We start from the raw sequence: 26,677 nt of genomic DNA, 5'->3' as shown, positions 1-26,677 counted from the left end.
TCAATTACAGTTCTGGTTTTCCTCCCTTGGCACTGGTTCCCACAGTTGTTTCCATTCATGAAGCTCTGCTCCAGTAAATTTTCTCTTCTTGGTTTCTTCAGTCTTGGGGGCAGCAGTTTGCCTTGTGTCCTCGCCTTTTATGGATCCTCGAAGAGCTGTTGATTTTTCAGTCTGTTTAGCTTTTCACTTGTTAGAATGGAGTGGCAGCTTCCGAGCTTCTTACATACTGACTAGAAACTGAAGTCCTTTTGTTTGTTTTTAAAATCAAGACAAGACGCTAAGGTTAAAAGTTGGATTTTTACCACGTTTGTAGTTAAACAGAATTATCATAAAATATTTCTGGTGAAGAAAGCTATCTATGTATAAAAGCAAAATGTCAAGTATTTAAAAATCAAATCCTCAGTGTTCCTATTCTAGTGTATCAGCTCCTGAAAGAGAAGTCTTTCCTAAATCTTTCTACATGTGTTACTTTATATTTCTATGTATGTCTGGTAGTGCTTACTTTTCTCCTTGCCTTATCCTGATATTTCTTTCCTTTCAGTGTTATGCGAATCTACTTAAGGAAAGACACCTAGATTTTTACTTGAAAAGAGGTCGTTTATTAAAATATTTTAATTTAAATCTCAGGTCACCGAAAAACTGCAAATGGTTTGAATGCTTACTAATCTTCACTTTAATTTTGTTGATGAAAATCCAAATCCCCCAAACATATTATTTTACCAATATTTTCAAAGTTCAAAATCTAAATGTAGAGAGGCTCTTAATCAATTAACATTATCTTTGTATATATGTCATGCATTAAGAAAATAGGAAATGGCTTATTTTTTATTTGACAGTGAAAACCTTTGGCTTCAAACCTGTCACTCAACCTTCCCTGGTGACATTTAGATTGAGAGCTGCACAGTGGGCCTGGGCGTGGTCACTGCATATCTGCAGCCAGGTGTGCAATCAAGTCTTTGGCATCTTGCATGACGGAGGGTATTTCTGAGCCGTTCTCAGTCACTTGGGTTCCAAACAAGAACATCTTCCTGTCATTTCCCACCTCAGACAATGCCAAAGCTTCATGGATATCTGTAATACGATAGGCTGCTTCAAGATCCTTCACCCAGAATGGAAAACAGATAGGAAAAAGCTGGTTATTTTGCAATCTTTTTGGATAGATACATTTATTATTCTAATTTATTGCTCTCAATGATCCCACCTCCATTTTAATGTGAAGGATATCATGACCCCATTATTATGACCCCAGTGGTTGCCTGAATATAAAGATTTTAATCAGAATAGTACCAGCAATGGGGCACCTGGCTGGCTTAGTTGGTAGAGCATGCAACAACTCCTGATCTTGGAGTTGTGAGTTTGAGCCCCATATTGGGTATAGAGATTACTTACAAAAAGAGAGAGAGAGAGAGAGAAATAAAGGGCAGCAGAATTATACCAGCAGTTATGAGCTATCATCAAAAAGGAATTTTTGGAATGAGGTCAAGCCATTCTAATACCTTAATCAATTTTCCAAACACTGTGGTCAACCTGCTTCTATTTTTGTTTTTCCATTTCTTTTTTATTTACCGAAAATCATATTCAATAGGATCAATTTTTTTCTATTGAAGTATAGTTGACACACAATGTTACATTAGTTTTAGGTGTACAACATAGTAATTTGACAACTCTGTATGTTATTCGGTGCTTACCATAAGTGTAGCTACCGTCTCTCACCATGCAATGCTATTACAATACCTTATATTCAGCATATGCCATTATATATGCTGTACCTTTCATCCCTGTGACCTATTCATTCCATAACTGGAAGTGTGTACCTCCCACTCCCTTTCATTCCTTTCTGCCCATTCCCCTACCACTCTCCCCTCTGGCAATCATCAGTTTGTTCTCTGTATTTATGGGTCAATTTCTCCCTTTTGTTTGTTTGTTCTTTTGTTGTCTAGATTCCACATATAAGTGAAATAATATGGTATTTGTCTCATTTCACTTAGCATAATACCCTCTAGGTCCACCCAAGTTCTCACAAATGGCAAGATTTCATTCTTTTTTATGGTGAGTAATATTCCAATATATGTATATATATTAGATCTTCTTTATCCATTTATCTGTTGATGGACATTTGGGTTGCTTCCATATCTTGGCTACTGTAAATAATACTGCAATAAACACAGGGATGCATATACCTTTTTGAATTGGTGTTTTAGTTTTTTTGGGTAAATACTCAGTAGTGGGGAATCATTGGATCATACGGTATTTCTGTTTTTAATTTTGTGAGGACTCACCATACTGTGGGTCCTGTACCAATTTATTTTCCTGTCAACAATGGACAATGGTCCTTTTTTCACACCCTTACCAACACTTGTTATTTCTTGTCTTTTTGATTCTAGCCATTCTGACAGGTGTGAGGTGATCTCTCATTGTGGTTTTGATTTGCATTTTCCTGATGATTAATGCTGTTGAGCATCTTTCTCATGTGTCTGTTGGACATCTGTATATCTTCTTTGGAGAAATGTCTGTTCATCATATCTTCTACCTATTTTTTAATTGGATTATTTGTTTTTCAAATGTTGAGTTGTGTAAGTTCTCTACGTATTTTGGGTATTAAGTTCTTATCAGATATATCATTTGCAAATATCTTTTCCCAATCAGTATTTGCCTTTTTTAAAAAGATGTTATTTACTTATTTGAGAGAGAGAGAGAGAGATAGCGATAGCGAGAGAGAGAGCACAAGCAGGGGGGAGGGGCAGAGGAGAGGGAAAAGTAGGCTCCTCGATGAGCAGGGAGCTGGATTCGACTAGGGGCTCCATCCCATGACTCAGGGATCATGACCTGAGCCAAAGGCAGACACTTAACTGCTTAATCGACTGAGCCACCCAGGCCCCCCTTGCCTTTTTGTTTTGTTGACGAATTCCTTTCCTGTGCAGAAGTTTTTATTTTCATGTAGTCCCAATAGTTTATTTTTGCTTTTATTTTCCTTGCCTCAGGAGACGTATCTAGAAAAATGTTTCTGGTGGTATCTGGTTGCAGTTGATTACATTTCTAGATGTTGGTCATCCCAATACATCCCAATACATTCCAATGCTTGTCTGAGATCAGAATTCATTTATTCTTAGAGCCTGTAGGGACTTCTGAACAGTGTTAATGGATCCAGTAACATGTACAATGTCTCAAGGTAATAAATTCACTGATGGAATTGGAGAGGAAGAAAATATGAGGAGAATGTTGGATAAAAAGGGGGTTCCTTGTAGAACTCAGTCCGTAGAGCATGGAACTCTTGATCACAAGGTCATGAGCTGGAGCCCCACACTGGATATAGAGTTTATTTAAGGAGAAGAAGAAGAAGAAGAGGTGGAGGAAGGAGGGGGAGGGGGAGGAGGAGGAGCAACTTTGTGGCTCAGTCAGTTAAGCATCCGCCTTTGGCTCAGGTCATGATCCTGGAGTCCCGGGATTGAGCCCCATGTCCGTTCCCCGTTCAGTGGGGAATCTGCTTCTCTCTTTGCCCCTCCTCCCACTCGTGTGCTCTTTCTCTCTCTCTCACTCTCACTCACCCACCATGCCTCTTTTCTGAACACAATGCTATGAAACTAGAAATCAACCACGGAAAAAATCTGGAAAGAGCACAAATAGATGGAGGCTAAATAACAGGCTACTAAACAATGAATGGGTCAACCAAGAAGTCAACAATTACATGGAGAAAAATGAAAATGAAAATACAACAGTCCAAAATCTTTGGGACACAGAAAAGGCAGTTCTAAGAGGGAAGTTTATAGCAATATAGGCCCACCTCAAGAAGCAAGAAAAATCTCAGATAAACAACCTACCCATACACATAAAGGAGCTACAAAAAGAAGAACAAATGAAACTGCAAACCAACAGAAGGAAGGAAATAATGAAGATTGGAGCAGAAATAAATGACTAAAAAACCCCAATAGAACAGATCAGTGAAACCAGGAGCTGGTTCTTCAAAAAGATCAACAAAATTGATAAACCTTTAGCCAGACTCATAAAGAGAGAGAGAGAGAGAGAGAGAGGACTCAAATAAACAAAATCAAAAACAAAAGAGGAGAAAAAACAACTGACACTACAGAAATACAAATGATTGTAAAATGATTGTAAAATTACATGCCAACAAACTGGACAACCTACAAGAAATGGATAAATTCGTAAAAACATATAACCTCCCAAAACTGAATCAGGAAGAATAAAAATTTGAACAGTCCAATTACCAGCAATGAAATTGAATCAGTAATCAAAAAAAACTCCCAACAAGCAAAAGTCCAGGACCACATGGCTTCACAGGTGAATTCTACCAAACATTTAAAGAAGAGTTAATACCTATCCTTCCCAAAATATTTCAAAAAACAGAAGAGGAAGAAAAACTTCCAAATTCATTCTCTGAGGCCAGCATTACACTGACACCAAAACCAGAGAAAAACACCACAAAAAAGAGAAGTACAAGCCAGCATCTCTGATGAACATAGATGCAAAAATCCTCAACAAAATATTAGCAAACCAAATCTAACAATACATTAAAAAAATTATTCACCATGGTCAAGTGGGATTTATTCCTGGGATGCCAGAGTGGTTCAATATTTGCAAATCAAGCAACATGATACATCAATAAAAAAGAAAAAGCATATGATCATTTCAATAGTTGCAGAAAAAGCATTTGACAATGTAATTAATCCATTCATGATAAAAGCCCTCCACAAAGTAGGTTTAGAGAGAACATACCTCAACACAGGAAAGGCCTTATGTGAAAAACCCACAGCTAACATCATACTTAATGGGGAAAAACTGAGAGTTCTCCCCTAAGGTAAGGAACAAGACAAGGATGTCCACTCTCACCACTTTTATTCAACATAGTACTGTAAGTTCTAACCACAGCAATCAGCCAAGAAAAAGAAGTCAAGGCATCCAAATTAGTAAGGAAGAAGTCAAACTTCCACTATTTGCAGATGACATGACACTATATATAGAAAACCCTGAAGATTCCACCAAAAAACTACTAGAACTGATACATGAATTCAGTAAAGTTGCAGGATACAAAATCAAGGTACAGAAATCTGTTGCATTTCTCTATGCTAATAACAAAGCAGGAGAAAGAGAAATTAAGAAAAAAAATCTCATTTATAATTGCACCAAAATAAAATACCAAGGAATAAGCCTAACCAAGGAGGCAAAAGACCCGTATTCTGAAAACTATAAAACTTTGTTGAAAGAAATTGGAGATGACACAAAGAAATCGAAAGACATCCCATGCTCATGGATTGGAAAAACAAATATTGTTAAAATGTCTATAAAACCCAAAGCAATATACAGATTTAATGCAATAGCTATCAAAATACCAACAGCATTTTTCACAGAACTAGAACAAACAATCCTAAAATGTACATAGAACCACAAAAGACCCCAAAAAGTGAAAGCAATCTTTAAAAAGAAAAACAAAACTGGAGGTAGCACAATTCTAGACTTCAAGTTATATTACAAAGTTGTAGTAATCAAAACAGGCACAAAAAGAGACAGATCAACAGAACAGAGTACAAAGCCAAGAAATAAAGTCACAATTATATGGTCAATTAATCTAGGACAAAGGAGGCAAGAATATGCAATGGGAAAAACAAATGGTGTTGGGAAAACTGGACAGCAACAGGGAAAGGAATTAAACCGGGCCACTTTCTTACACAATACACATAAACAAACTAAAAATGGACTAAGGACCTAAATGTGAGACCTGAAACCATAAAAATCCTAGAAGAGAGTAATTTCTCTGAATTTGGCCATAGCAACATCTTTTTAGATATGTCTGCTGAGGCAAGGGAAACAAAAGCAAAAATAAACTATTGGAACTACATGAAAATAAAAAGCTTCTCCGCAGCAAAAACAAAACAAAACAAAAAACAACCAACAAAATTAAAAGACAACCTACTGAATGGGAGAAGATATTCACAAATGACATATCGAATAAAGAATCAGTATCCGAAGTACATAAAGAACTCACACAACTCAAAACACACACACAAAAACAAATCATCTGATTAAAAAATGGACAGAAGACATGAACATTTTCTAAAGAAGACACACAAATGGCCAACAGACACATGAAAAGATGCTCAACATCACTCATGATCAGAAAAATGCCATTCAAAACCACAATGAGTTATCACCTCACACCTTTCAGAATGGCTAAAATCAAAGCCACAAGAAACAACAAGTGTTGGCGAGGATGTGGAAAAAGGAACCCTCGTGCACTGTTGGTAGGAAGGTAAACTGGTGCGGCCATTGTGGAAAATAGTGCGGAGGTTCCTCAAAAGATTAAAAATAGAACTATCCTGGGATGCCTGGCTGGCTCAGTCAGTAGAGCATGCAACCCTTGATTTCAAAGTCATGATTTTGAGTCCCTCACTGAGTGTAAAGTTTACTTAAAAAAAAAAATGGAACACCCTATAATCCAGTAATCACACTACTGGGTATTTTACCCAAAAAATGAGAAAACACTAATTCGAAGGGATATATACACCTCTATGTTTATTGAAGCATTATTTACAATTGTCAAACTATGGAAGCAACCCAAGTATCCATCAATAGATGGCTAAAGAAGATGTGGCATGTGCGCGTGCGTACACACACACACACACACACACACACACACAGAGGAATATTACTCAGCCATAAAAAAGAATGAAATCTTGCCATTTGCAACAACATGAATGGATCTACAGAGTATAATGCTAAGTGAAATAAGCCAGTCAGAGAAAGACAAATACCATATGATTTCACTCCATGTGAAATTTAAGATACAAAAGAAACAATGGAAAGAAAAAGGGACATACCAAAAAACATACTCTTAACTATAGAGAACAGTTACCAGAGGGGAGATGAGTGGGGTGATGGTGAAGAGGTGAAGAGGATTAAGAGTACACTTACCTTGATGAGCACTGAGTAATATATGGAACTGCTGAATCACTATATTATACATCTGAAAGTAGTATATTAACTATACTGGAGTGAAAATAAATTTAAAAAAATGTGGTCATTTAAAAAAATAAATGGAAAGCTATGTATAAAGAAGAGAACCATAAGCAAAGTAAAATAATAGTCAACCAGTTGCTGAAGAAGATATGTGTAATGCATGTAAGTAACAAAGGATTATTTTTCCAAAAGATAAGAAACATTTCTACAACTCAAATAAGAAAAGATAAACACCCTAATAAAAGTTTGGGAAGAGATATTAAAAGACAACTCACAGGGCGCCTGGGTGGCTCAGTCAGTTGAGTGACCGACTCTTGACTTCCACTCAGGTCATGATCTGGGGGTCATGGGATCAAGCCCCATGTCAGGCTCTGCACTGGGCATGGAGCCTGCTTGAGATTCTTTCTTTCCCTCTCCCTCTGCCCCCTCCTCTCTCTCACTTGCGCTCTCTCTCTCTCTAAAAATAAATAAATAAAAGACAATTCACAGATGTGGAAATTAGTTTCAAAGAATGAAACAAATTTGAAACTAATAACCAATGCACACCTGAAAAGAGCTTAACTACAAGCTCACTAGTAGTTAAGGAAATGCAAATTAGAATAACAGGATAAAATTTCAGCCCCATTAGATTGGCAAAAATGAAAAAGTTTGACAATACCAAGTATTGAAATGGATGTGGAGCTGCAAAAATCTGTCATATTCTGCTGGTGGAAGAATAAATTGGGGCAATATCTTTGGAAAACAACTTGGTAAGATCTAGTAAAACTGAATACATACAAATCCATAAACCCAGCAATTCCTCTCTTAGGTGTATGCACTAGAGAAATGTTGATACACACCTACAAGCAGACACATACATGAAGATTCACTGTAGCACTGTTAATAACAATAAACAACTGGAAATCACCCGAACACCCAGCATGAAAATGGTAAAATTGTGGTATATTCATGCAATGGAATACCATACAGCTCACTTACATGTACCATGGTCTTCGTAGTTTGTGGTACTTAAGAGGCTCCAGTTTAAAACAAAACCAAAGCTCCAGTCCTTCTTCTTCTTCTTTTTTTTTTTAAGACTGTATTTATTTGTTTGAGAGAGAAAGAGCACACAAGCAGGGGGAGGGACAGAGGCAGAGGGAGAAGCAGACTCCCCGCCAAGCAGGACCCTGGGATCATGACCCAAGCCGAAGGCAGACGCTCAACTGACCCAGCCACCCACCCTACAGCCCTTCTTTTTTTTTTTTTTTTAAAGATTTTATTTATTTATTTGACAGAGAGAGACAGCGAGAGAGGGAACACAAGCAAGGGGAGTGTGAGAGGGTGAAGCAGGCTTCCCACCAAGCAGGGAGCCTGATGTGGGGCTTGATCCCAGGACCCTGGGATCATGACCTGAGCCGAAGGCAAACGCTTAATGGCTGAGCCACCCAGGCACCCCCTCCAGCCCTTCTTTTAAATATAATCTGCAGAACTAGCTTCCAGGCTGGACTGTAACATAGGCTCCTCCTTTAGGTCATCATTTGTAATTACTTGGTTTACTGCCATAAACATTCACCCTTAGAAGTAGTGGAAGAAACTAATGAATCATCGAGCCTTACATCGAAAACCGGGGATGTACTGTATGGTGACTAACATAATATAATAAAAAATCATTATTAATAAAAAAAAAAACTTAAAAAAAAAAAAAAAAGAAGTAGTGGAAGAATCAAGTTCCCTAATGATTGGCAATCTTAGCAATTGAAAGAGGGGCTTTACTATTACAATGCTATAGATGTTTAATTTTTTAAACTTTTTTTTATTGTGGTAAAATACACATAACAAATTTACCATCTTAACCATGTGTGAGTGTACGGTTCAGTATATTCACCTGTTGTGAAACCATCCACCTCCAGAAGTCCTTTCATCTTGCAAAACTGAAACTCTGTACCCACAAAACAATAACTCCCATTTCTCCTTCCCCCAACCCAAGGCAATCATCACCAATATAAACCCTGTATGCATTAAATAATGACTCCTCCTTCTCCTCTCCTCCAATTCCCTGGTAACCTCTACTTTACTTTCTGTCTCTATGAATTTGACTACTCTAGGTACCTCAGAAAAGTGGAATCATACGATCTTTGTTGTTCCGTTACTGGCTTATTTCACTTAGCATAATGTCCTCAAGGTTTCTCCATATTACAGCATGTGTCAGAATTTCCTTTTTTAGGCTGAATGATACTCCACTGTATGTATATCACGTTTTGTCTATCCATTCATCCACGGAGGGACATTTGGGTTGCTTCTACCTTTTGACTACTGTGAATAATTCTGCTGTGAACACGGATATATGAGTATCTGAGTTCCTGCTTTCAATTCTTTTGAGTATATACCCAGATGTGGAATTGCTGGATCATATGCGGGTTCTATTTTTAATTTTTTAAGGAAGTGCCACACTGTTTTCTAAAGAGACTGAACCATTTTTCATTCCCAGTGACACTGTACAAGGTTCCAATCTCTCCGTGGTTGTTAAATATTTTTTATGTGTGTGAAATAAATTCAGGTCAGGCTAATTGATCGAAAACAAACTATTTCTTTATGTATGGTAGACACTCAAATATTTTGTTGAAATCAATTCAACCATCAGTAAATGTTTATTGAATTAAATTCAACGCATATTTGTTAAATTTCTACTATGCTTGTTCAGTATAAGGGACACAATGATGAATAATGGTCTTTATTCTTAAGGAGCTCATAATCCAGTAGATCTAATGAGTATAAACTAAACTGAATTTACAGCATATTGTTAAATATCTAGCTATTAAAAGTAGACATTTCTATTTCTTTTAGTAATAATAAAACTATTGAGTACAACTTGTATTTGCGCAGATTTTTACCTGTTTGTTTGCAAACACAACCAGAGGAAGGATTGGGTTTGTTCCAATTAATTGATGAAGGTGTTTCTTGGCTTCAGGTAACCTGTTGTGATCTGCTGAATCCACCACAAAGATCAGCAGCAATCCTCTGGACAGGTACATTTCCCAATAGGCACGGAAAGGTTCACTGCCACCAACTACAGAGAACAGTAGAGAAAGAAGACAAAAAAACCATTGCAGAAACATCGACTGAGGAGGCAGGAAAGGCACTTTTGGGTAATTTCCAAACACAGGACAGGTGTTCTGATAAAATTGCCACTGTGTTAGAGTGTACCCAATTCTGAGAATGACCAGAGACATGTTACTAGGGAAATGGCTGGTAGGAATATTTACCCTCCATAAGTGGTTCAATCATTCTGGAACACAAAGACTCAGCATAAAGACACTAGATACTACAGTGGATACAGTGGATGCCTCCTGACCTGTAACATGCTGCGACCACAGGGACCAGTGCCTATCTGTTAAGCTCAGAAAATGGGAGTATGTTATATGTTACTAAAATAATTCGGGGTGATAGGTTAAAACACACCTTTCTCCTAAATAAGTTTTTTTTTTTTAAAGATTTTTATTTATGTATTTGACAGAGACAGACAGCCAGTGAGAGAGAACACAAGCAGGGGGAGTGGGAGAGGAAGAAGCAGGCTTGCAGCGGAGGAGCCTGATGTGGGGCTCGATCCCGGAACGCTGGGATCACGCCCTGAGCCGAAGGCAGCCCCTTAACGACTGAGCCACCCAGGCGCCCCCCAAATAAGTTTTAAATACACTGAATTCACTGGCCAGCCTCATTTGCACAATCTTTTTCCTTCGTCAAAATCCCAGAACTAATTTCTCCTCTTAACATTGCACTAAGATTTAATAGGATCCTGTGGGCATTAAAGAATATTTGCCTCAGAAAAAAAAAAAATGTCTTTGGATTATTTCATTCCGCTGATTCTTCCCAGAAGAAATTTACTGGTATGATAATATATATACACAATGAATTTAATTTTTATTTTTCTCCTACAACAGAGGTTGGCAAACTATGGCCCACAGTCTAAATCTGGCCCACTGCTTACATTTGTACAGCCCAGGAACAAAGAATGGATTTTACATTTTTAAATGTTGGGGAGAAAAAGAGAAAGAATAACATTTCATGACACGTGAACATTATCACATCTGGATTTCAGTGTCTATAAATAAAGGTTTATCAGAACACAGACGTGGACTTGTTCACATACTGTCCACGCTGCTTCCACACTACAAGTTTAGTAGCTGCGTAGAGAGCATGTGGCCATCAAAGCCTACATTATTTACTACCTAGCCCTTTACAGAAAAAGTTTGAAGACCCTTGTTTTAGGAATTTAACAAAAAAAATTAAAATACTACTGGGAAAATGTCTTGATTTGCCTGTCCTTTGTTTTCCTTTTACAAAGGTAGGTTAATTCCCTAAATTATTTTGTGTTATTAACTTTTTAAAAGAATGTGTAATCATCTAAGTAATTCATATGGTTTTAACATATTTAGTTTAAGCATGAATGAACATTTGGGTTGTTCCTCATTTCGTGTGTGTGTAACACTTCATCTATATAAGGATTTACCTATGACATTTCACCTATATAGGGATTTTTATCTTTTTGTTATTAACTTCTAACTGAATTGCAATGTATTCAAAGAACATGGTTTGTATGATGCCCCTTCTCTGAAAAATTTGTTAATGCTTGCTGTATGATTCACTAGGTGGATCATGAGCCTTTGAGAAGAACCATGTATTATAGCTTTGGGATGTAGCTAAAATTGTCTAATTGAAAATCTTATATGGTCCATTAGATGAAACTTATTGTGTTCAAATTGTCTGTATCTTTGCTGATTTTTTTCCTCTTTGATTCTATTAATAATTGACAATATGTTGAAATCCCTCACTCCAATGGTAGATATGTCCATTTCTTCCCCTAATCGAAGTCTTCCTTTCTTTTCATCCCTTCGTTCCTTCCTTGCTTTCTTTTCACTTCTTATATATGGAGACTATTTTCTTAGCTATCTATTTGGTTAAAATTATTATTTCTTCTATAGCTTCTGAACAAATTAAAACCTCTATTCCTAATAATGTTGTTAGCTGAAAGATTTGCCTACACGTTGAACAATTTCTCTGCCCATATTTTCTTTTTGTAACTGGATGAAAGCAAAAATAAAAAGGCGATTACAGTAATCTAAGGGAGAGATGGTGTCGGTTCCAAATGAAATAGGTGCAGTAGGAAAGGATATAACTGATGAATTCAAGCTTTGTTTAGAGGTAGAAAAATTCATAGTGTTTTATTTGTGGACTGGAGTTGGGGGTGCAAAAGGAGACATCAGGGTGACTCCTAGTTTTCTGGCTTGAGTAACATGATAGGTGAGGAACCATTTACTGACCAGTACATTATAGGGAAAGAAACAGTTATGGAGATAAATCAAGCACTTTGTTTTGACCCTTTTAGGTTCAAGAGGCCAATTAGATATACTGGTGAAGATGTCAGGTGACATTTGGATATGCTTGGGCTGGGTACGTAAATTTGGGAGTCATTAGCATAAAGATGGTATTTAAGGCCAATAGGATGGATAAAATCATCCAAGGAGAGAATGTAAAGAACAGAATCTAATGCAACTTTGGGGAACAGCAATATTTAGAGAGGTGGTGACTCCAGAATTACTTTAGTGTAGAGACTTCTGGGTTGCCCTCTGGTTACAAAAAGAGGTTTGGGGCTTTTTTATAGTTGCATTTGCAGAGAAGGAAGTATGTCGTATTTACTTAGACTGAATGTTTATTGGGGGTAGTAAAGGAAAAGAGGCTATTATAGGAGGGGGTGCTATAGCCTTCCTTGCAGCTCCCTCTTATGCCAGCACTGAAAAAAGGAGGAAATAAGAATAGAAAGTGAGATCCTCCACACTGCACTATTGAACTATACATGCATTCTAAAAGTGTAGGAAAACCTGACCCAGTGTCACTTTTTCATAAGGGTGCAGTGTTGCTAACGTATGTCTGGCTTAAGGTATAACAAGATAAGCCTACCCTGTTACTAATGAGAAAGAGGGCTTACTCTCCAGAAACTCCATCTGGCTATCTTCAGTGTTGATGCATACTGCATTGAAGCCTTGGGTGGGTGCCACACTGTGCTGGACTCTGTTTAAAGCTAGAGAGTGCAGAACACTGGTCTTTCCTGCTCCATCCAGGCCCAACACAAGGATCTGCTTATTTTTCTCCTGTGAAAACAAAAGACAAATCAAGAAACCTATGCGACCAGAGCCTTGTTTTCCTGGCTCCTGGAAGCGTGCCTGCCTGTGGTAGGACCCAACAATAATTGTAGAATTGTAAACCAGAACAAAACTTCACAGAACATTTAATATGTCTAGGGGAACCTGGCTGGCTCAGTTAGTAGAGCATGGGACTCTTGGTCCTGGGCTTGTGAATCCAAGCCCCATGTTGGGCGTAGAGCTTACTTAAAAAAAAATTAATAGATCTAGAACAAACTGTACCAAACAGCCATTAGTTATGTGGTATTAATCATACCACATCCCTCCATCCTCCAACTAGAATGGTGGTGATCAATCTATTAAATATAGACTTTACATATATCAGGATTTATAGAAGGTGCCATAGATCTCTGGATCAATTTTCAGACTTTACCTTGCTTCTTGAGTTCATGTCCACTGGGGAATGCACCAGAATTCAGTTTGTTGTTTGGTATCTTGGACCTCTATGGTTCATTACTGACTATGCCATTCAGCATGTAAGGACCTAAGGTCTCATATTATTGATCTGTTTTCTTTCCCTAATTGGATCACTAACTAGCTTAAAAGACTTTAGGGCAAAGTTCCACCTTATACTTTTTAATATAAGTATCATGATTGAATGAAAAGGCTAAGGTTATAGAAATTGTTAAAGAGGTTCCAATCACAAATGAAGATTTATTTTAGAACCCGATGTTAAAACCTGTTGAACTTGACATAAACTTTAGAATGCAGCATTCCACCAACATACCAGACTTAGAAATTTTTATAATAACTGATTGAGAGACAAGAAGGGCAGGCTGGTATGAAAAGTTCAGAGTGCTCAGAAAGGTGGCTTTTAGGGTACAATATTTAATGTGAACAGTAATAAATGACCAACAATACAGCCAGATTGCCCACAGGAATTCAATTCTATTTCTCAAACTGCCTACTGGTAAAGTTTCTCATGCACAAAAAACACCGGTAATTGTCTTCAATGACATTATTTGGAAATAACAATAATCTTTTACATTTGTACTTGAACACTAAATGACATTAGATTTAGACTGGGTTTCTAGTAAAAAGTGAATTTTTTTCATTATCCCACTTTTTCTTTTGTTGAAAATAAGATCTATGTGAAAGTAAGATGTTTGAAGATCTGGTCTAACAGGGTCTTGTATAGTAGAGCATGATTTATGAAAACTGTCTTGTGAATAACAGAATTAGAAAAAGTGCATGTTTGTTTTTGGAGTTCTTGATGGCTTGTAAAGCAAATGGTATTTCCACAGTTATTTTCTATCTTCATCTCCATTCCCTTCCCTCTGCATCTAAACGCTATAGTGTCATTCTGGGAGTGTGGTGGTGACGAAGAAGGACTTCCTGGATAGAGAATACTTCACAGGATGATTTAAATCACATGCTTTAAAGCGAAGTTGGGCCCAAGAAATGGCTGCAGGGTGTGGACTGTGTCCCCCTTACCGTCTCCACCAATGGCCCCACTCATGGCTCCCCCAACATATTTTATCAGTTCCAAGATGCACTCCTCCCCCCATTTTAACATATCCAAAATGAGGGTTTTATAATTCATGGTATGTCTTTTTTTTTTTTTTTTTTTTTTTTTTTTTGCAGAGAGAGAGAGAGAGCGCGTGCCCTTGCGGGCAGGGTTGAGGGAAGGAGCAGAGGGAGAGGGAGAGAGAATCCCAAGAAGACTCATGGCTGAGCACAGAGCGGGGCTTGATCTCAAGACACTGAGATCATGACCTGAGCCAAAATCAAGAGTGGGATGCTTAACCCACTGAGACACCCAAGTGTCCAGATATGTCATATTTTGATTGGCAGCATTTTTTTTTTCTTTCTCAGTGGTGCTAAAATAATGGTATCTGACATCCGAGGAATATTGTGAGTAAAAACAGTTCCCTACTCTCTTTTCAACCACATGGCTGTCCCTACTCTAACCTGTCTAGAAATTCTGCAGTCACTAATGCTTACATTTTACTTTATTTTTTAGCAAAATACATGCTTTCTAATGTTTACCATCTCTTAAGGAAAGCTAGGATTACTGTTAAGCCAAAAGTTCTGACACAATTTGTGATTTTGAACACCACCGTTCCCTGTCAATAGTCATTCTTTTAACGATAAATGGATCTATAATAGTCTGTGTTTTACCAGAGATCAAATCGCAGTTAATAATTCAAATTGTTTAGAACCAGAAAGCACCTGCGAGCTCAGGAACTCCAGGAGCAAGAAGCTTATTAAGCTGATCCAAACAATGCCTGTTTTTTCTTTCTTTTTATCCTACACCCCTCAATTTTTTCACTATGGTAAAACACACATAATATAAAATTTACCATCTTACCCATTATTAGGCATACAATTCAGTGGTATTAAATACATTCATGATGCCCTGCAACCATCACCACCATTCATCTCCATAAGTCTTCATCTTGTAAAACTGAATCTCTGTACTCATTATCATTCTCCCTCCCCTCAGCCTCAGGCAACCACCAATTCTATTCTACGATTTTGACTACTCTAGGTACCTCATATAAGTAGTACAAACACCATAGGTATTTGTCTTTTTGTGATTGCAGTGCCTGGTTTCTGAGACCTCTCAGTTAAAACTTGGTGACCATCCCTCTGGGTGCCGGTGCTCCGAAAACAAAGGAAGCAGTAACCACAGAGAAGGTCCAGCCCTCAAACACATCTGCACGAATTCAGGGGCCCTGCACTACAGAATGGAGTCGGATAGAGAGCCCGCGTGCGGCGAGTGCTCGGGGCTGGTTTCGGCGCTGTAGGCGGGGTGTGGCCACTGCCGCTGAGCGCCGGACAGAGACCCGGCAGGCGAAGGGCCCCTTCCGCCCGGTGCGGACCAAGCATGACCTCTTCTTCTCATCGCTACGCCGCCCGAGGGTGAGCGCAGGAGCAGGGTGGGGGGTGAGGGTAAGGCAGGTGACAGGAAGGGGCTAGCAACGGTCTTGCGAAGCTTGGCACACCCCCTCGCATCCACAGATTAAAATGCCCTCAAAGGAGACCCGCTTCCCTCCCGCGCGGGTCGGGGCCTCGCCTCGGACGTAACAGAGCCGGCGGCGCTCGGGCCTGACCGCCTACAATGGCCTTGGAGAGCCGGTCGAGGCCCGGTCCCTTACCGGCGGCTCCAGCGGGGGCTTTGTCAAGGCGCTGTTGTCCTTCTTCTCTTTCTCTTCTTTTCCCTTGAGTTGTTCCTTCTCTTTCTCGGTCTCCCGCTCTTTCCTCTTTTCCTCCTCTTTACAGTTACTTTTCTCCTCCTTTCCTTTCCCCTTCTCCTTTTCTTTTCCCTTAATTTTCTCCTTCTCCACCTCCTTTTTCTCTTTCTCCTCCTTTCCTGTTTCCCGAATTTTCTCTTTCTGCGGCTCCTTCCCCTTCTTCACCTTCCCCTTCTCCATCACCTTCCCCTTCTCCATCACCTTCCCCTTCTCCATCACCTTCCCCTTCTCCATCACCTTCCCCTTCTCCATCCCCACCGCCCTGATTTCCTTCCCTCTTTCCGCGCGCCCGCGCGCTGGAGCCTGGGCCCTGGGTCCCGGTAGGTGTGGCCCCCGTGGCGGACGCAGGGTGGAGACGTAGGTCCACGCGGCGTAGACAACACCTGCAGTCGCTGCGCGGCCGAGGCCAGTCCCAGGGCGCGCTGGCTGCCGCCGGGCATCTGACGCCCGCTAGCAGGGGTCTGCGGCGCCGCGGATTCGCTGAACGCGGGGCGGGGGAGGGGAGATTGCGGGGGAGCTAGAGGAAGCGTTGACCCAGGGAGGTGGGGGAGGCCCAGCCACGGGAGTTGGGAGAGACCCGGGGGACTGATCTTCCGGGTAGGAAAAACGCCCCAGGCGACACGTCCTCCGGAGGTCGCACTATGGCCCCGATACCCTTGTGTGGGCCGCAGTCTCTGAAAGGCCTTCCAAGCCGGCCCAGTTCCTAGCGTGTCACCTCTCCCACATTATCCTAGAGCCACCCGGCCCACGTGTCTCCCATCGGAAGAACGCTTCGGAAGCCGCCGGCGTCCAGAGCATCCCAGAGGTTTCCCCGCCTCTCCCAGCCAGTAATCACAAGCCTGAAAAGCGAAGTCGGGTATCTTCCCATCCTCCCTCCCGTCTTAACTCCACTAGGAGTGTCTAGCGGCCGCTATCCAAGATGCTTAAGAGAAACATGAACGGTTCCCTTTTTTTTACATGTCGCTTAAACGGAATTACCTGGAGATTAAATTAGTAGTCCACTAGGAACATAGATAGTAGTAATGATGGGTATTAAAACTACAACTAAACAAAATAGTCACCCCCCAATGTTCCCATATGCAGCCAAACAGGTACCCATGGGACCTTTCAAAGGTGGTGTTAATATTTCTTAAGTTGGTTGAAAAATATATGGATGGTTCTTTTTTATTATTTTCTTTTTTTTTTTTTTTTTAAGATTTTATATATTTATTTGACAGAGACAGAGATAGCCAGCAAGAGGGAACACAAGCAGGGGGAATGGGAGAGGAAGAAGCAGTCTCCCAGCAGAGGAGCCCGATATGGGGCTCAATCGCAGGACCATGGGATCACACCCTGAGCTGAAGGCAGATACTTAACGACTGAGCCACCCAGGCGCCCCTTATTATTTTCTTAAACCGCTCTCAAGGATGTATTTCACAATCTAATGAAATTATCTTAATGCAATAAATTGACTTTCTTTCATCAGATCTACTGTTCCAATAGGCTTGTAAGGAACAGTGAATGACAGGCTGGTTCCAGCTTTGAGTGATGTAAGTTTTTAACGTTAGCAGTTTACAAGCAGCCTTGAAAATGCTGTGCTTAGTAACTTAAAAAATGTTTACTCCTCAATTTGTTTATAAACACACATGAACATGATGAATTGTTAGTGAAGTTACAACTGGACTCTCTCAGTTCCATCAGATTAGTTTTGAAGCTTTGTGGGAGGGGCAAGAAACAATTTTAGATATTCAGCCTAAAAAATTCTTAGGTATACCAACCAGAAAGTCCTCAATAAAATGCCAAAACCCAAAACACCTTAATCCATACTCACTGCTAGAATATTTTATTTTAAAATGTACCACAGTGAATGGATGTATCCATATTGGCTTCTATAATGTATGTACACGTACACACACACACACACACACACACACACACACACACACACACACCAAGTATATGTCATTGATTAAAGACCTGTCTAAAAGAAGAAATAATTACTAGAAAATTAATATAGATGTTTATACTTCATTTGACAATTATAACTTACTTAAATTGAGGTTTCAGTTGCTTAGTAATAACTGGTAATAACAAAGGCTAGTAATTACAATGACTAAATAGAGAAATGGAAATTTCACTCTTGGTGCCTTGGGTCAAAATTTTCAACGATGGATAACTTTCACCAAAATTCTGTAGTTCAGTTAACCTAAAAATGATTATCCTTCACCACAGAAATTTAATGGAATCCTAAATAACAAATTTATGAACAATTATTCCTGTAATGGAGTATATATTCAGAAGGAATAAGTATATCTTACCAAAAGATTATTCTCTAAGCTCAAAAAATATTATGCCATAATAAGTCATTCATATATAGGAGGGTCTCTTGTTTAGACATTACTGCAGATTCTGATTAGGCAGCACTGCATTTCTTACTCTTACAAAGGAGGGAAAGCCTTTTAAAAAATATCTTTGAAGAAGTTTCAATAGGTATGTTCAGAGTCAAACACAGCAGCACTTTATTAACAAGGACGAAATAATATGATCACAAGGAAATACTCAGTCTAAATTCAATGCTATCTTGGGCAGCACAAAATGAATACTAACAAGGGTGGCAATCCAGTGTGTCTGTCTCACAGCTGTTCAATGGGAAAGTGGCTTGTAAGCAAGGAAGACCAGAGCAACACTGACACCAGACTGACTGTACAATACTTCATTACTCTGAGAAGGGTAATGAATAGTTGTACCCCAAATGACAAAGGTGAGTCATTTTAGTATCTATTAATTGGGCCAAATAGTTAAGTTCTAATACTGCCCGCTTTTGAACTCTGGAGGATTTCCTCTCTACCTCAGAAGTCAATGTTCATGCTCTTAACAGGGCCATTAAATCTTTTGATTGAGACACTCCAAACCCATCTGACTCAGAACACTGGGTCTAAGAGTCAACTTCCTGCAACATCGATACATTTTCCTTGAGTTCTTTAATGGTGCCAAATCAGCATAATGTCATCATAATCTGAAAACAATACAGGGTGCAAAGAAGTCCTAATTTATATATGTGTGTGTATATATGTACATACACACACATTTCATTACTATATATATAGTATGTATATATAGTATCCCATACTCCAGGATCACACGACAGAGAATTTATGGTTAAAAGCGATCATGACATTTACTTTAGTTTTCCTGTGGTCATTCATGTAATGAAGTGAAGAACACCAGTGTATTAATAAGGTCCCTTTTTATCACATGATATTTCTAAGCAGATATTTGGAATGCTCAGAAGATTCCACTTTCAGTCTCTTAAGGCCTCCTAAGACATAATTTAAAGTGGGATTTGATAGGAACAAATATCTTCGGACTCGAGTTGAAACAGAAGTAGGTTCTGTTTAAATCCTAGGAAATTTTGGATAACATGCCTTGTTTGTGAAACTGAAAAAACACCAGATCACAGCACACAAAGAGAAAAAAGGCAACAGAGATCAAGGTGGGAAAATGTCCAATTATTTTGAGTCCTTATCATCTGTGCAAAGCTAGGTGGTACAAGCAGGCCAAGTCTGACTAGGCAGAGTTTGAGGAAGATGTTTTCCTGTGTGATGCACAAGAAAATCATTTCATGAAAATGTGGGTATGGGAGAGGGAGTAGCTCTGTGCTTCTTGCTGTGTTACCTTTATTATGTTCCTAGTGTCAGCGAGACTACAAATAGCCTGCAAACAAGAATGTTCTAATCACCAGCCACCTTTTCCACCTTTCTTCTTTTTCTGTTGCTGTTTCTTTTTTGTCGCTGGAGCCCCTGCAGGTTTCTGGTGTCTTGGGGGTATGATATTACTTGTAGATGCAGATGCTGTTGCTGCGCTGCCAGGTCTTGGGGAGGTTGGTGGGCTGCTCACAGTTTTACTGGCATCCCTGAAATCATCAGGTCAGGAGAGTGTTGGTCATTCATATATTCAACAAAGGAAAAGACTATAAAAACATATGTATGTGGATTTCACTTTCTACTCCTAACAATCTCCCACACATATTCTATTTCTTTTAAAGTGGGCTCCCCAACTTCCTATCCATTTTTCTTTTGAATACAGTATTTACTGCTTTTAATTAAAGAAAAATATGTGGTTCATGCCAATTTTTAGAAAGCGCAGGAAAGAAAAAAATTTAAATGACTCAATCTTACAATGTTAGAATAACTTATTTAGTAACATTTTTAATACTTCTAGTCATCTTATTTATAGTATCTGTCCTTATTTTCAGTTAGTTGAATGACTCTATATTTAGCTTCCTTTTGAAAATACTGGAATCCTAACATTTATAATTCTATAATCCTAGTATTTACAATATAATCAAACCAGAAACACATTTTTTTTCCTTTACATAAGCATATTGGCAAAACACTTACTAAAGATATCTAACTGTATTCCTTATACTAAAAATATATTTTAAAAATTCTTATTAATGATCCTGAGTCCATCTGAGAAAGAATCAACCTATGCTGTGAGTGACTTCAATTGAGGAGCAATGACTTACAGTTCAGATGAAGCTCCTGCAGTTGCTCCCTGGGTCCCTTTTCCAATCTGATCCTTCTTTTTACCCTTCTTTCTTCCCCGGTAGTAAGAACGTTCTCTCATTGGTAGCCATCTTTCTGGGTCTGGGGTCACCTTTGGGTCATAATTCTTAGGCAGTTTTCCTGTGTATTAAGGGATAAAGAAATGAGATATGTTCATAATGTTTTCAAGATAGTCTGCTTAAAGAATGTGTCCAGGCCCAGGAATAAATAACATTAAAACTGAAATAAGTTCATCTGAGAAGGTTTTATTTCTATAATCTAGCCAGGGAAAAGACCTTATTAAGCATAATACAAAATTCAGAAGCCATCAAGGAAAAGACTTCACAGATATATCTATTAAAAATTTTTTTTAAAATATTTATTTATTTATTGTGCAAAATGGTGATTTATTAAAGCACGGGGACAAGACATGTGGGCAGGAAGAGCTGCTGCCTAAAGTTTCATTTATTTTTAAATAATCTCTATACCTTACGTGAGGCCCAAACTCACGACCCTAAGATCAAGAATTCTGACTGCACCAGCTAGGTGCCCCTATATAAAAAATACTTAATTGCATTTGGTAGGAGATACATTTTTAAGAGAAATAACAAAAAAATATTTGCATATTATATAACAGAGTGGACTGATATTCTTAACATAGAAACAGGTCTTGAGGCACCTGGGTGGCTCAGTCATTAAGCGTCTGCCTTCGGCTCAGGTCATGATCCCAGCGCCCTGGGATCGAGCTCCGCATTGGGCTCCCCGTTCAGTGGGAAGCCTGCTTCTCCCTCTCCCACTCCCCCTGATTGTTTTCCCTCTCTCGCTGTCTGTCAAATAAATGAATAAAATCTTAAAAAAAAAAAAAAAAGAAAAAGAAACAGGTCTTGATATTCAATAGATAAATCATGCAAAGAAAAATGGTGTAATTAGGGTAAGCCAGGAGAAATAGAAGTCCTTACTCATGTGAAAAAATGTTCTACCTCAGTAATTACAAATGAAAAGGTAGCAAAATTCTAACAAACAAATATTAAAAGCAGTAACAATACCCAGTGTTGATGAGATAGTAAGAAACACTCAAACACTATGGCAGAAGTGTATAATGGTATAGCCTTTGAGAGAGCAATTTAATTTGGCAGTACTAGCCAAAATTTGTACGTCTAGAAATTTATCCTGCGGATACCCATAAGACACAAAGTTATGTATAAGAATATGGGGGTGCCTGGGTGGCTCAGTCAGTTGAGCGTCCAACTCTTGAAGTCGGCTCTGGTCATGATCTCAGGATTGTGGGACTGAACCCCATGTCGGGCTCTATGCAGAGTGGGGAGTCTCCTCTCTCTCTCTGCCCCTCCTCCTGCTAGCACCCTCTCTCTATAAAATAATAAATCTTAAAAAGAACATTCTCTATGGTATTCTTTAAAGTAAACTAACAAGTGTCTATCAATAAGAGAATGATTAAATAAATTAGAGTATGCCCACATTATAAGAAGCTATAGCTATGGGGACGCCTGGGTGGCTCAGTAGGTTAAGCATCTGCCTTCGGCTCAGATCATGATCCCAGGGTCCCGGAACTGAGTCCTGCATCAAGCTCCTTGCTCAGCAGGGAGCCTGCTTCTCCCTCTGCCTACCATTCCCCCTGCTTGTGCGCTCTCTCTTTCTCTCTCCTCCCCCCACCTCTAACAAATAAATAAATAAATAAATCTTAAAAAAAAAAAAAAAAAAAAAGAAGCTATAGCTGTGGGTTAAAAAGTACATCTATAGGGGCGCCTGGGTGGCACAGCGGTTAAGCGTCTGCCTTTGGTTCAGGGCGTGATCCCGGCGTTATGGGATCGAGCCCCACATCAGGCTCCTCCGCTATGAGCCTGCTTCTTCCTCTCCCACTCCCCCTGCTTGTGTTCCCTCTCTCGCTGGCTGTCTCTATCTCTGTCGAATAAATAAATAAAAATCTTAAAAAAAAAAAAAAAAAAGTACATCTATATTTATTAATTTGGAAAAATGTCTGCATGATACAGTCTAAAGTAGAAGATTAAAACAAATTATCCGGAAGATATTGTTCGTATCAATTTTCTAAAAACTTTTATTGACTGATCATGTAAATGTATAAATAATATATGTTTCTATATACAAAAAAGTTAAATTGTAATTATCTCTGGGAGTATGAATTTTGGGTAGGGAATTTTCCATGCTTTATTGCCATTGTATAATGACGGAAGTTTTGTTTTTAGAATGAGCATATGTCACTTACAAGTTTTTAAAAAGTTTTTAAAACTTGTAAGTTTTAAAAAATACTCATCTGGAAACCGCAAAAAAATAGAAAAGAAAGTGATATTACAGGTTACTGCTACCTGTAGTTATCAGCTGTTCCCTTGCAGTATTACTAATACATGAAACAAATACTTAGCATGGGACTCAATCTCAGGTTTGTGAGTTCGAGCCCCACGTTGGGCATGGAGCCTACTTAAAAATAAACGAAAGAAATGAAGGAAGGAAAGGAAGGAAAGGAAGGAAAGAAAGAAAAGAAAGAAGGAAAGACAGAATGAATCTGATTTATACCACAGATTTCTCAGATTCAGGAACAGGTAGGTGGCTCTAGGGATAACTTCTGACTAGTTGAAGCCAAACATGGTAATTCTACCCACTCTTGCCAGGAATTAAGAACACAGCCTAAGCCAATCCATGCATGTCATTCCCTTGGTTAATGGTTCACGCTTAGACAATGACCTATGTTGGCCCATGAGATTAATGGGAAAGACATGACAACTGCAGAAAGGCCCTCTTTGAACTGTGGATATAAATGACAAGCCCCACGGGCGCCTGGGTGGTGCAGTTAGTTGAGCATTCAAACTTCTGATTTCGGCTCAGGTCATGATCCTTGGGGTCATGAGACTAAGCCTCATGTTGGGCTCCAAGTTCAGCATGGAGTCTGCTTGGGACTCTCTCTCCCTCTCCCTCTGCATACCCCCCTGCCCCTGCATGCACTCTCTAAAATAAATCTTAAAAAAAATAAATAAAAAAGACAAACCCTGACTGTTGCTAACAAACATATGACTCTAATGGGATTCAGTTTTGTATACGAAGAGATAAAACTCCTAGATTAGTCAATCTTTCCTATACACAGCTATTTTCATAAATAGCCAGTTCAAATTGAGTTCAGTTTGTAGCTAAAAGCACCCTAATGAATAAAGGGCTTACTGTGTGCCAGGCATCATTCTGAGATCTTTACATGTGGTATCTCATTTAATCCTAGAAGGATATATAACATCCATTTTATAGATGAAAAACTCAGGCAGGTACATTAAGTAATCTATTCACAGTTATAGCAAAAGAGCAACATTAACTAGAGCAAAAATTTGAATTCAGGCAATCAAACTCTCTAGAGCTGTGGTCTTTAAAGTAAAAAAAATTAAATATTAGCTATAGTCAAGGCAAAAGTCAGTGTTCAAAGACAATCGAGAGAACAGTGTTTTTGTCTGAAGATTTTTATACTGGGCTAAACTCAAGCTTTTATCTTGTAAAATCTAAAGATAAAAAAAGAAAAATCCTTACCCTTCTTTTTTTTCTTCTTCTTTTTCAAATCTCCCTGTCTACAAAGAGAAGAAAAATCATTACCATTGTCATGATAAAATATCAATACAGCATTAAACATGTGCAAAAGAGTGAGCTGGGCACTTTATCATTAGGCACTTAAGATTTGGCACTGTCTCTCCAAAGTTAACAAACTAGGCGGGATATTAATACTGGTTAAGTTTAATCAAGCTTCACACACTATAGTTTTTAGAAAGTGGTTTAAAAAAGATTAGCAAGGTTTTCAGAAAACAGACACCATTTATATTGCCATACATTAAATTTAGTAAAAAGAAATCTGCACAAGCATGAAAATCTACAATACTATGTTAAGTTACATGTTTGGCAAAATTAGAGAACAGGTAACTAAACTCTTAGGCAAAAGAACCACGCGCAGGTGTCATACATGCAAAGACTATCTCTGGGAGGGTATGTAAGACAAGAAACATTGGTTGTGACCTTGGAGAGAGGAAGAGCATATAAGGATGGGAAGAAGCTTTTATTCTGTATGTTTTTATCTTCCAGATCTTGAACCTGGTGAGTTTACAGAATTTTCTAAGTAATATCTTTATTACGTACACTTAAAAAAAAAAGGGAAGGTGTAGTGAAAGGATCATGAAAAATAAAGAAAACACTTCAAAATAATGAAGTACTCTGACACCTGTAAGAGGAAGACATAAAAAATATCTCTGCACATAATCATACGTGACATGCCTCTATGGGAACTATGAAACAGTGAACTAAAAAGATGAGACAGCAACAATTTCTGCCCAAAATTCATTCTACCAAGTCGTTCAATTGTGAAAATTCTTTCAGGGCATTCTAAAGAATAAGAAATGCAACATACAGGGTCATACTTTAACGAGCTTCATCTCTCACCCAGGCTAAGCAAGTCTTCTAAACTGTCTCTCTACAAAAATCACCCTCCAGCCATACCTGCAATTTCCCAAAGGTTCTCTGCCTTTGCTCACACTTGGCCTAATTCATCCTCCTCAAGAGTCAACACAGTCACCTCTTCCATGAGGTGATTTCCTAGCCCCCAACTGTTCCCAGGAAGGACTATACCCTCTGCCCTGCACAATCACAGAACATGCAACCTTTATTGAAATTACTGCTGTATTTCCTTCTGCTAGACTTAGGTTCTTTTAAGGGAAAGGACCATGACTTATTTTTTGTCAACAACACAGTGTATCTTCAAAAGAAACTAAACCTTTGGGGCACCTGGCTGGCTGTCAGTAGAGCATGTGACTCCTGATCTCTGGGTTGTGAGTTCGAGCCCCCCATGAGGTGTAGAGATTACTTAAAAAAAACAAAAAACTAAACCTTTGTATCCAAAAGTGAGCATAAAAGGCTTTAATAATGCCTAATGAAAATAATGTGCTGAAATTTAAAAGCCTAAAAGTCAGTATCTTTTTTTTTTTTTTAAGATTTTATTTATTTATTCGACAGAGATAGAGACAGCCAGCAAGAGAGGGAACACAAGCAGGGGGAGTAGGAGAGGAAGAAGCAGGCTCCAGCAGAGCAGGGAGCCCGATGTAGGGCTCAATCCCAGAACGCTGGGATCACGCCCTGAGCCAAAGGCAGATGCTTAACGACTGAGCCACCCAGCCGCCCCAAAAGGTCAATATCTTAATAATTGTCTAAGGAAAAGGAGAGGATTAAAGGATTAGAAAAGAGCTATATTCTTACTAATTACTCAATTCTGTTTTGAAAGAGGAAAAAAATACAGAAAATAATTAAATAGGGGGCGCCTGCGTGGCTTAGTCTGTTAGGAATCCACCTCTTGATCTCAGCTCAGGTCTTGATCTCGGAATCGTGAGTTGAAGCCCTGTGCTGGGCTCCACGCTGAGCATGGAGGGAGGGAGTTAGGGGGTGAGGGGGAGAGAGAGAGAGAAAGGGGGGAGGGAGGAAGGAAAGGAAGGAAGGAGGAAAACCTTTAAATAAGCATTACTTGAAAATCCCCTTAAGATTTGGCTTGAATTTTTCATTTTGGGATTCTTGATAAGGTTTGAGGTGGGACTCATATGATGAAATGGAATTTGGACCAGGTAGTAATCTGAGACTCCAGTTCCTAATTTTAGTTAAAAAATCTATTATGAGGATGATAATGCTTTTTTACCAGAGTTCATAATGTAGTTACTCATATACTATTGCTAATATATTTTTTTTTAAGTTAGGAAAAAATTTACATTTCAAAAGGCACTCAGAAAAGGAGAAAACAGGGACACCTGAGGGGCTCAGTCGTTTA

At 38.9% G+C, this 26,677-nt stretch overlaps 2 protein-coding genes across 2 annotated transcripts in view; both read right to left on the bottom strand.

The window, feature by feature from the left end:
- Positions 1 to 576: 576 nt before the first annotated feature.
- Positions 577 to 17,497, bottom strand: ARL9 (ADP ribosylation factor like GTPase 9). The gene is made up of 4 exons (XM_026508953.4): positions 16,247 to 17,497; positions 12,932 to 13,094; positions 9,840 to 10,015; positions 577 to 1,099 (listed from the first exon to the last, which is right to left on the bottom strand). The coding sequence occupies exons 1-4, from the start codon at positions 16,592 to 16,594 to the stop codon at positions 920 to 922; spliced, it is 867 nt and encodes a 288-aa protein (XP_026364738.2). The 5' UTR covers positions 16,595 to 17,497; the 3' UTR covers positions 577 to 919.
- Positions 17,498 to 18,816: 1,319 nt separating this feature from the next.
- The window catches only part of SRP72 (signal recognition particle 72), a 29,115-nt gene continuing 21,254 nt past the window's right edge, over positions 18,817 to 26,677 (bottom strand). The window contains exons 17-19 of the mRNA XM_026508952.4: positions 24,412 to 24,449; positions 20,850 to 21,009; positions 18,817 to 20,234 (exon numbers count right to left, since the gene is read on the bottom strand). Coding sequence (XP_026364737.2) covers positions 20,057 to 20,234; positions 20,850 to 21,009; positions 24,412 to 24,449 — 376 coding nt within the window. The 3' untranslated portion in view covers positions 18,817 to 20,056. The remainder of the gene's footprint in view (positions 20,235 to 20,849; positions 21,010 to 24,411; positions 24,450 to 26,677) is intronic.

Source organism: Ursus arctos, unplaced genomic scaffold, assembly GCF_023065955.2.
Source record: "Ursus arctos isolate Adak ecotype North America unplaced genomic scaffold, UrsArc2.0 scaffold_9, whole genome shotgun sequence".
NCBI lineage: Eukaryota > Metazoa > Chordata > Mammalia > Carnivora > Ursidae > Ursus > Ursus arctos.
Note: the sequence above shows the minus strand (reverse complement) of the source record. Positions and strands in the feature narration are given on the sequence as shown.